Source organism: Tenrec ecaudatus, chromosome 9 (assembly GCF_050624435.1).
Source record: "Tenrec ecaudatus isolate mTenEca1 chromosome 9, mTenEca1.hap1, whole genome shotgun sequence".
NCBI classification, from domain to species: domain Eukaryota; kingdom Metazoa; phylum Chordata; class Mammalia; order Afrosoricida; family Tenrecidae; genus Tenrec; species Tenrec ecaudatus.
In genome coordinates this window covers 146,990,139-146,999,847 of record NC_134538.1, presented here as the reverse complement: position 1 = coordinate 146,999,847, position 9,709 = coordinate 146,990,139, and the positions used below count along the sequence as shown (strand labels likewise).

The following is a 9,709-nucleotide window of genomic DNA, read 5'->3' as shown; positions in this document are numbered from 1 at the left end:
AGCGCCTTATCTGGCTACTCCACGACGCCAACTGGCAGTTTCCCTCTTTCCCCGAGAATCTGCCCGGCAGAGGCACGCGGAGAACGCATCTCTCGGTCACCCGCCCAGACCCACAGTGGGCACACCTGCCCGGAGCCCGAATCCCGAGCGGGGGTTTGACAGGCGCCTCGAGACCGCGCGGGGATCTTCCCTGAGGAGGGAAAGGGCGTGCGGCCCACGTGACTCAAGTTCACACCAGCGCCGCAGGCGCCAACGCACCTCCACGGGGGGCCAGGGGCGGCTCCCGGGAGCACGTTCTCCTCCCCCCACGACCAGCCCGCCGAGCGCCTCGGGCGCCCCAGCGCTCTGCACCGCGCGCCCGGGCCTGACAGCAGCGCCTGAGCAACAGTTTGGAGGCCCGGCGGCTCCCCGGGGCGCCAGGCCGCAGAGGCCCGACCCTCTCCGGGCGCGCAGCGCCGAGCGCGGCCCCAGGCGGCCCGCCGAGACCCGCGGGGCCCCCGGCTCGCCGGGCGCAGGGCCCGCGTCGGCCGGTGCGCTTCCACGGCTCCCGGGCGGAGGGGTGGCGGGGTGCGGGCTGGGCGCATGCGCACGGCGCTCCCGGGCGCGCCGGCCACACTCCCCCACCCACTCGGAGAGCTTGTCACTTCCTGCCCTCGCCCCATCTCCGTCCGGGGTCAGTCAGTCGCTCCCTGTCGTTGCCGGAGAGTCGCTGCTTCCCCCTTCCTCCCCGCGCCGCCGCGGTCGCTCGGGCTCTCTGGGGAGGGGGCGCCCGAGACGGAGCGAGCCCGACTTTAAATAAAGTTTCCTGGAACAACAACTGCTGCCGCCAGCCGCCCGAGGGGGGCGACCCCGTCCGTCCCCGCCCCTCTCCAGCCTGAGGGACCGTTGCAGGTGGAGCGGCGCCGGGGGGAGCCGCGCTCGGCGGAGCCGTTGCCGGGCGAGGGGCGCCTCAGGGCCGGCCGCTCCGGTTCCGGCCGCCCCTTCGGTGGTGGCCGCGGCGGCCCCGGGGCGGTTCCTCCTGTCAACTGCCTGCGCCCGCGCGCCCGCCGCCCGCGCCGCCCAGGACGCCGTGCGCCGCGGCCGCCGCCTTCGCTCGGGCTGCGGGGAGCCGCGGCGCTTCCGCGTCCGCGCCGGCGGGGACTCTCGGGGAGCGCGGCGGGCCCGAGCGCCGGAGCCCTCGCGTGGTCCGCGGCGGCTGCGCCAGGTGGGCCCGGCCGCCCGGCCTGCCTTCCTTCCTTCCTTCCTTCCGCCCGCCGCCGGCCCGTCCTCGGAGTTGAGTAAGTTGGGCGCACGGGGCGCGGGGACGGGGCGCGGGCCGGGAGACCCCGACGCACGTGCGCGGCGGGAGCGCGGCGCCGGCCGGCCGCGCGGGAGCCCCCCTCGGCCCACGGCGCCCGCCGGCCCGCTGCGCCCCGCGCGCGCCCGCCCGATCGCCCGCCGCTCGGGCCGGCCTGGCCGTGCGCGCCGGAGCCCGCGTTTCCGGGTCGGGGAGGCCGCGCGCGCGGGCCAGCGGGCCGGCGGCGGGGAGGTCGGGTCGGGGCCCGTGCGGCCGGGGGGCCCCCCAGGAAGTTCGGGGCCAGTGACGCGTTTGTGCTTCTCTCCCCAGTCGGGCCGCGATGAAGAGCTGCTCCCAGTGAAAGGAAAGTAGGTCGCGCCCACTGAAAATGCCTTTGCGGGACAAATACTGTCAGACTGACCACCATCACCACGGATGCTGTGAACCAGGTACACCCCCGCCCTGGCCTGCGCCCCCAGTCGGCCTCGCCCGCCCGGCCCGCGCCCCCGCCCAGCCCCTTCCAGCCCTGCGTGCCGCGGGCCGGCCCTGGAGTCGTGCGTAAAAGGGAGCGGGGCTGTGAGGTGCCCGGGGAGGCAGCGAGGCCGGAGCCTGTGGGAACAGGAGGTCTCCCCCTGCCCGGCCCCTTCCGAAGGGGACTGCCAAGCGTCCCCCCTGGTTTGCGCGACATCAGCAGCTCGGTCCTTTCTCCTTTTCTCTCCGGGCAGCCTGCGCTTTAGCCGTGCGTCCCCGTGGGCTCCCCACGGCCAGCCCTGGGCAGAAAGCGGGGAACGTCTGGGAGCAGCCTGGCGGTTCTCTTCCTGAAAATGGCTTCTTGGAAGCTGAAAAACAACGACACGTTGCTCATGCCTTTTTTTTTTTAATCAGACACTTCTCTTTTAAAACCCAGAAAGAAAGGCAGTGGCGTCTTTTGGTATTATTATTAATTTTTAAAGGCGTTTTGAACTCCACATGTTGGGAGGATCAGGTCATGCTAAGTGCTGTCCTTTGGTTAAGAACGAGCCTCCTCGCAAAGTGAACCATTTCATGCTTCGGTAGAGTAAGGACTTTTTTTTTTTTTTTTTTAAAGGCTATCAGGGGGCCTTTTTTCTTATTTAAGCTGAATTTATGAAATTAAAAAAATGCTTTTAAGTCGTGAGTTTTAGCAAACTTTGAGAGGTGACACAGAAACTTTTGGCATTTTTCGACTTCCTAGAACTTTGATGTGCTCTGTCACTAACATTCAGAAGTACAACTTAAAAGGGACTCATTGAGTAAGTTGTTTATTTTAAACTGAAAGTTGGTTATGAATTTTTATGCTCTTTCTTGCTTTTTGAAGGATGCTTTTAACTGCTTGGAAGGTATTGTTTTCTTTCTGGGCTTTTCCATACCATTCATTCGAAGTGGCGTGAACCTTTGATAGGAACAAATGGCTGTGGTAAAGAGGAAGAACTATTTCCAGAGGACTTTGGTACACAGGAGAATAGAATTATATCATGACTACTGTACCACTGCACTTTGTGAAGATCAGTGAGAACTCACCTCACCTAAGAAAACGGAACCCCCGGCTGGCATCTAGCATCTGCCCGAATTTTCAGAACCTTTTTAGACCACTTAGTTGTGTATTTGGAGTGAAGAGAGGTTATTTGTTTTAGCAAGTTTTGAACAGTTTGTTTTGAAGTACAAAGAGGAGGATGTTTTTTGTATTTGTGGTCTACCAGCCTTTTAGCCCAGGTTTTTGTTTTGTTTCGTTTATTCCTGAGAGCTCTTCAAGCCATTCTGAAGGATGAGTTCATTTGGGAAATCATGTTTTTTAGGAAGATGTCTGTTTGTTTGTTTACTTAGTCATTTTTTGAACACATTATTATTGAGTCCTGACTGTCCTGCCACTGTCCAGGACAACGAGGACTTAAATGTGAGCAACACAAACAGAATTTGCCTCCTAGAGCTAATGGGTGGGTCATACGCATAAACAAATGAATAAGCGAGCTAATTTGTGAGCTTACTGTCATTAGTATATTCTAGTGATTATAGTTTCCTTTGGCTATAAAGCCTTTGAAAAATGTTTTCTGAGTGTTCCAGAGCATTCAAGTGTGCATTGGAACTTTTTTGTTTCTTTTTTCTGTTTGCAAGAAATCTGATGAATGGTATTAATTTCACATATTCATCTTTTGTCTGAAACTTTTCCTATTTGTCCACCTCCCCCCTCCAAGATTAAGGGTCAAAACTAGTTCTTTGCTTTCTAAGATTAGAATGAAAGACTTTTAACAGATATAGTCCTGTCCTAATTCTTTTGGTGCCATATAGATTTGTTAGCTTTCTGAGGTTGAGTGGGAGGATGCTTCCAGGGCCGAATGGAATATGTCATGGAGTGGTCATAAAACGTGATGTCCTCAGATGGATGGAAAAAGAAGAAATGATACTGGAGAAATTCTTCTAACAGACTGGATGAGAGAGGGTCCTCATTTGAATTACAGACAGTGGTGGGTGGTGTATTCCTGAGGAGGAAGCTGTGTCCTAATGGTTGATGTAACAACTTGTCAGTGAGGGTGTTTTAAGCCTCTACCTACATATATAGCCTGCTGCCATTGAGTCGATTCCAACTCTTAGTCATCTTGTAGGACAGAGTAGATAAAGTATCTTGTTCTTAGGCTGTAAGAATGTTTTGTTTGTTTGTTTTAATTATAGGAAGTTTTAAGCATTAAACAGAAAGTGGTATCAGGAACCTGATCTAACCATCACACAATTTCCTCAGTTGGGAGTACAGGGATAGACATTCTCTTTTCATCTATATTCCCCTCTCTACCCCCTAAGGGCTCCCCCGCCCCTATTGTTTGAAGCAAACTCCAGAATTCATAAACAGAAGGATTACTGGCATAGGTTGTTTTAAGGTAGAAGAGACTGAGAAAAGCAGGTGTTTTATTCTGGCAAGTGTGTTTTTGGAAGGTTAGATGTAACTTCTAATGGCTTGGCTGATCTTGATTAGGGGAGGGTATTGTCTTCTTTCTAAAATAGCCCTATAACCTAGATGGATATGAATTTGGGAGGGATGGTAGACTATATAAGGAGAACTTTTGAAAAGCACAACTATATGTAATGTTTTCTAGTGGGAGTATGTTTTCAAATGAAGAATCATTTCTTACCACAGGAGCTACATGCTATGCTCACTTTGCGTGTAGTCATGTTTTACCGTGGGCCACAGCCAAGCTAACCTTGATGTGTCAGAACACTTGCTGAGGTGGTGGTGTGTGGAAATGGAAGTTGGTGTTTAGGGAAAGTTTTCTGAAGCATGTACTTAATGAGAAAAGGGCTCTAAAGAGAAGCCTATACTTTTATCTCATATCCCTCCCTATTTCTTTCTTTCATTTTCCCTTTCTGGAATTCTTGCGGCTTGCAGAGCCAGACTTTGACATTTTTAGTTCTTAGAGGTGTGTGTGTTCTGTCCCTCTCTTTTGTATGTTTTTAAAATAATCATCAGCTGTTAGAATGCACAAATACTAGAAGCTCCATCTAACACGAACAGTATCCTCTTATTTACAAACTTCTGCAGTTGTTTCTCTAAAAGATAGAATTGTATTTCTCATCATTGATTTTGACACCATTTTTCAGTGGTGCCAGGAAATAAATGGATTGGCACACGGTGTTGATAATGTTGCCGATTTAACGTGTGTTGAGTGCTTACTATGTTCCCAGTATTGGTTGAAGCGGTTCCTCTGCATTAGTGCATGCCATCCTCACATAATTGATTGATCTGTGGGCATCTATGGTATGAGACAAGAGAGAGATCCGAGAGTTAACGTACACGTGTTGCATCTAGTGGATGCCAGAAAAAACAAAATGCTCTGTCAGTGTTGTTAATGTTCTCAAAATGAGTGTGTGTGTGTGTGTGTGTAGTTTTAATTTATCTACAATATCCCTTATGTGTCCCTTACAATGGGGGAAATTTGGCATAATAAAGTGATTTGACTGCAAGACATAGTTTTTGTACAGACTGTATGACTTAGGCATAAAGAGTTATCTAATGTTGCATCTCGGAGCCCTGGTGGTGCTGTCTGGTAAATGTTGGACTAGTAACCGCAAGGTTGTTGGTTCAAACCCAGCAGCCACTCTGAGGGAGAACCATAAGGCTATCTGCTCTCTAAAGATTTATAAAACTTCGGAAACCCTGTTTCAAGCACTATGACTTGGAAATGACTCAGTGGCAGTGGGTTTGCATGTTTTTTTTCTTCTTCTTTAAGACTGTATCTGTATGCGTGCACAACAGACGTGAGCCTCTTTATCAGAAAGTTGTGTGTGGTCCAAACCCCAGCTGAGAAGCATCATACAGTGTTGAAATAACCTTCTGTAACTCCTCCCTCACACAGCACTGGTGGTTTGGATGATGGTGAACAAAACAGTGCTGCAGATTCACAAAGGGATAATTAAAGTGGTCAGATTTTCTTCACTGTACCCATTCTTCATTTTTTGGTAATTGGTTGAAAAACTCATTTTTGGAAAGTAGGGTGACCACTCACGACCTCTGCCATTGAATCAATTCCAACTCTAAGCGACCTTGTAGGACAGAGTAGAGCTGCTGTTTAGCGTTTCTAAGTGTCAGTCCTTTCAGGAGCAGACAGCATCCCCGCACCCATGGAATGGCTGGTAGGTTTGTACCTCTGACCTGCGGTTAGCACCCTCCACTTAGTCCACAGCCCACCAGGCTGTTTAGGGATGATAGAGATCTTTGTAAATGAAACTTTTTTTAAGTGGAAATAATTATACTTTTTAATAAAAATATTTTTATTCTAAAAAGCAAGCAGTACAGAAGTGTGAGGCAGAATGTGAAAATCCCCCCTGTAAGACCACCAGTTAGAACCTCTAAAGTTTTCACTGGTCTTGTGTTCATATTAGCCTGTTGTGTTTATATTAGTACACAAACGCACCCACTTAAATTTCCCTGTGTCTGTATGTATTAATGTAAATGGATCTTAGCTCTCTGAGACCTGTTTTTGCTGCCTGGAAATCTAGTCTGGCTCCTATAGAGAGAGTTAAATTGTGCGAAATGTTTCCCAATTATGCACAGTGCTGCCATGAGCATTGTGTTACATTTATCATTTTCCCTCAGTGCTGGTTGAGTTTGCCTCCTCATTGCTCAGATTGTCCAGAGGGATCTGGAATGGTTTCTGAGGGGCAGCCAGGCTCCTATTGCCCTAGGATTTTAGTCAATGCAGTAGTTCCTCTGTAAGGGGAATGAACCAGGAATGTGTGCTGAGTAACACTAACGGTGCAGTAGACCCTTTACTGTTGTACCTCCTCTGTGTCTAGTCTTAAGTAGCTTTGAACTGAGAACATTTCAATTGTTTTGTTTTCTCCCAATGTTTCATTTGCATTGCAAAGATGATGTATTTATACATATACACACAAGTGTAATTATCATTAACAAATTGCTAGCAAACCATTGTTTTACTTCCTTCGTAAATGATTTCAATAACCCTGTTTCTGTGGGGATTGGGGTGGGTGTTTGTCTTCCATGTAGTTTATATCCTGGAACCTGGAGATCCTCCTTTGCTACAGCAACCACTACAGACATCCAAATCTGGCATTCAGCAAATAATTGAGTGCTTTCGATCAGGTATGAATGTTTTAGGATATATTTTTCAGTCTTCACTCAGTAGTTAAAAAGCTACTTCGAAGTCCTTACAAACACTTTTTCAAAACTATTACAATGTGTAAATTGGTTTAATCGACTACTTTCAATTACCATATTTTAAAAAGTGGATGGGTAGATATCAACTTGGTCTAGAGAATGTTTTCAGTGTTTTTTGTATGTATATGTTAATGTTAAAAGAAACATTTAGTGTGGTTTAAAGGAATACATAATGCGGTATATTTGGTAGTAAAGCGCCTCTTTTAAAGAGCCTTTGTTATTTTGGGGCCATATTTTATATAAACTCTCACAAGACGGGCTTTATAAACTCTGGCTTTTGAGATGATTTACATAGAATGTCTGATATGGCACCAACTCGATTAATTACCTTATCATTTCTTTATGTGACATACCTTCTCCTGCCTTAGCCTGGAGTTTCTGGAATTTCACTCTCTTAGAGCACAAGATAGAAAAAAGCTTATTCTTGCCTTGATATCTTCAGAACTATTTGTCCAACTCTTTTCGTTATTATGTACTTGTAAGAATTGTATACAGTAAGTATAATTTTTGTACAGTCACAATCCAGGGATTTCAAATTGGTGCTGCTTACTACGTACGTATCAGTGACTGGGAACTTGGTGTTAGTGGTCAGCTCTTAGGTTGCTGCAGTTCTTTTGATCTGCCTGTCTGCCTCTTTCGGTTTGGCTTCTCTGAAGTCATAAACTCTTCAGTCAGAGGTGAGCAAGTAGACAGAACATGATTGGTAGAGACTTCACTGATGTTTCAGAGCTTGCTGTCTTAGTGCACAGTTTCCAAGGGTGAAAGGAAAAGAGAATTTCTACATAATTACTCATTTTATGTTGATGAGAAACATTTGGGGATGCTTGTTTTTAAGTATTGTAAAAGGGAATGGTATATATGTATATTTGTCTTAAGATTGTAAGAAATAGGATATTCCTTTATCTCAATTAAAAAGCGTTTGTTTGTTGGTTTTGCTTTCCCCATCTGAATTTCAGTAATCGATTTCTTAGGTGTTTCACCCACTCTCCTCCTGGCATTACCTTTATGTATATTTAACCCAGTAAGTACTTAGTCTACATCATGTGCCTGTCTTCTTGCTGGATTATGGGGTTGCCTGCTGTAGTGTGTGTTTTTGTTGTTGCTTGTTTTGTGTTTACAATAACTACCCTTGGTTAACAGAAAAAACCGAAAATTCTCCTTTGGTAAATATAAAGTCTTATTAGGGACAGTGTTTAAAAATATCCTATTTCTAGCATAACAGAGCAATTCTGTAGTAAGGGTATGTTTTAGCTCCTTTTAGAATAGAGATATAAATTTCATGCCATGGGACCAAGGTTAATAGCTTTTCACATCTAGTAATATGCCTTGCTATAGGTTTCTTTTTTTAAACTTTGAATCTGGAATTAGGAAGGTTATTTTATGCTGCTTCAGTTTATTACACAGTGTCCTTTGATCTAGAGGGCTGGGATTTGCAAATTTATAAATTCTCCTGTAAAAAATGCCTTTTCAGCAAGATCTCCTCCCCCAAATATGTGTGTGTGCTGACCTGGGAAGGTAATTACCGAATATACTCAAGTATAAGCCGACCCGAATATCAGCCGAGGCACATAATTTTACCACAAAAACTGCATTAAAAATGTGCTGAAAAAACTCGAGTATTTTAATTATACTCGAGTATTTTTAAATACTTAAAAACTGAGTTCATGGTTTTCATATTGCACCACAGCCCTGTTTTCTCTGTCTGCCATTTCTTTACCATCTAAGTTAACGAAGTCAAATTCTGGAATGGTTGATTCAGGATGATATTCCAAAAGCCATATTTATGTTTATTATTGGAATTTTGCTTGTTTCAAAAATATCCTCAACAAATTTACCATCAGAATAATTTTTTTATTTAGGCAATTTGTGGAAAAAAAACAACAACAATCCATCTCAAATTTTAGTTCTTTGAATGCTCAGTGGCATCCTTGGGTGGTGGTGATGTGTAATGCACTCAGCGCAGATGCATAGTGCACTGGAAGGTTGGAGGTTTCAGTCCAGACAGAGGCACCTTGGAAGAATGACCTGGTGATCTCCTGAAACAGCAGCTTTAGAAAACTTGCAGGGTTTAGTGTTCCTGTGATAAAGCATTAGTGTGAGTCTGAATTGACTACCGCAACTTTTTCAATTTTTAAATTTCAAATAATTTAAACTAGAGTTGTTTAGAAATATACTGAGTGGTATAATTTTGGACCAAAAAAGAATTCTTTGACTTCAGTAATGTTTCATAAATAGAAATTTTCATTGGGAATTATCTGGGAAATTGACAGCCTATTAAGACCCTTTAGCAATGAGTCATTTTCAAGCCATTGATACCTCAGGCTAATTGGTAGCTCAGGTTGGATGAGATAGAAGTGTAGGCCAGATGACAGAGGGACTGAGATCTCTTTTAACCCAGAGATTGACCATTCCTTCCTGTCCCATCCTCCTCCCAAACACACCCTCAATGACTCATCTCTTTCCTGACTCTTCCCATTACAACTGGGTTATCTATGTTACATGGGAAGCCCTATGCTGGTGGTGCTGTGTATCTCTGTCAGGTGTGTGAAGATAGAGGTCTCAAGTCTATACTTTCATGCTGGTTGGCCTACAGAGAGTAAATCGGTTGCGGCAGCGAATGTGTTAGTATTTCTCTCCTTATCTTCAAGCCCAGGGTGCCAGTGTCAGCTCCTGCATCATCCCTTTGTAAATGACTCACCTTCTCTCACCTACCGTGGTTGTCCATGACCTGGTATTCATTCCTACCCAAC

The 9,709-nt window shown here is 46.6% G+C and overlaps 1 protein-coding gene across 4 annotated transcripts in view; it reads left to right on the top strand.

The window, feature by feature from the left end:
* The first annotated feature begins 663 nt into the window (after positions 1-663).
* Positions 664-9,709, top strand: part of ZNF800 (zinc finger protein 800) — a 53,252-nt gene continuing 44,206 nt past the window's right edge. For 2 of the 4 annotated variants that reach the window (XM_075558628.1, XM_075558627.1), the window contains exons 1-3: positions 668-1,277; positions 1,607-1,725; positions 6,789-6,884. In XM_075558628.1, the coding sequence (XP_075414743.1) occupies positions 1,665-1,725; positions 6,789-6,884 (157 nt within the window). In that variant the 5' untranslated portion in view covers positions 668-1,277; positions 1,607-1,664. Of the gene's footprint in view, positions 1,278-1,606; positions 1,726-6,788; positions 6,885-9,709 lie in introns of all 4 variants that reach the window. The other 2 variants (XM_075558629.1, XM_075558626.1) reach the window with 2 other exon arrangements.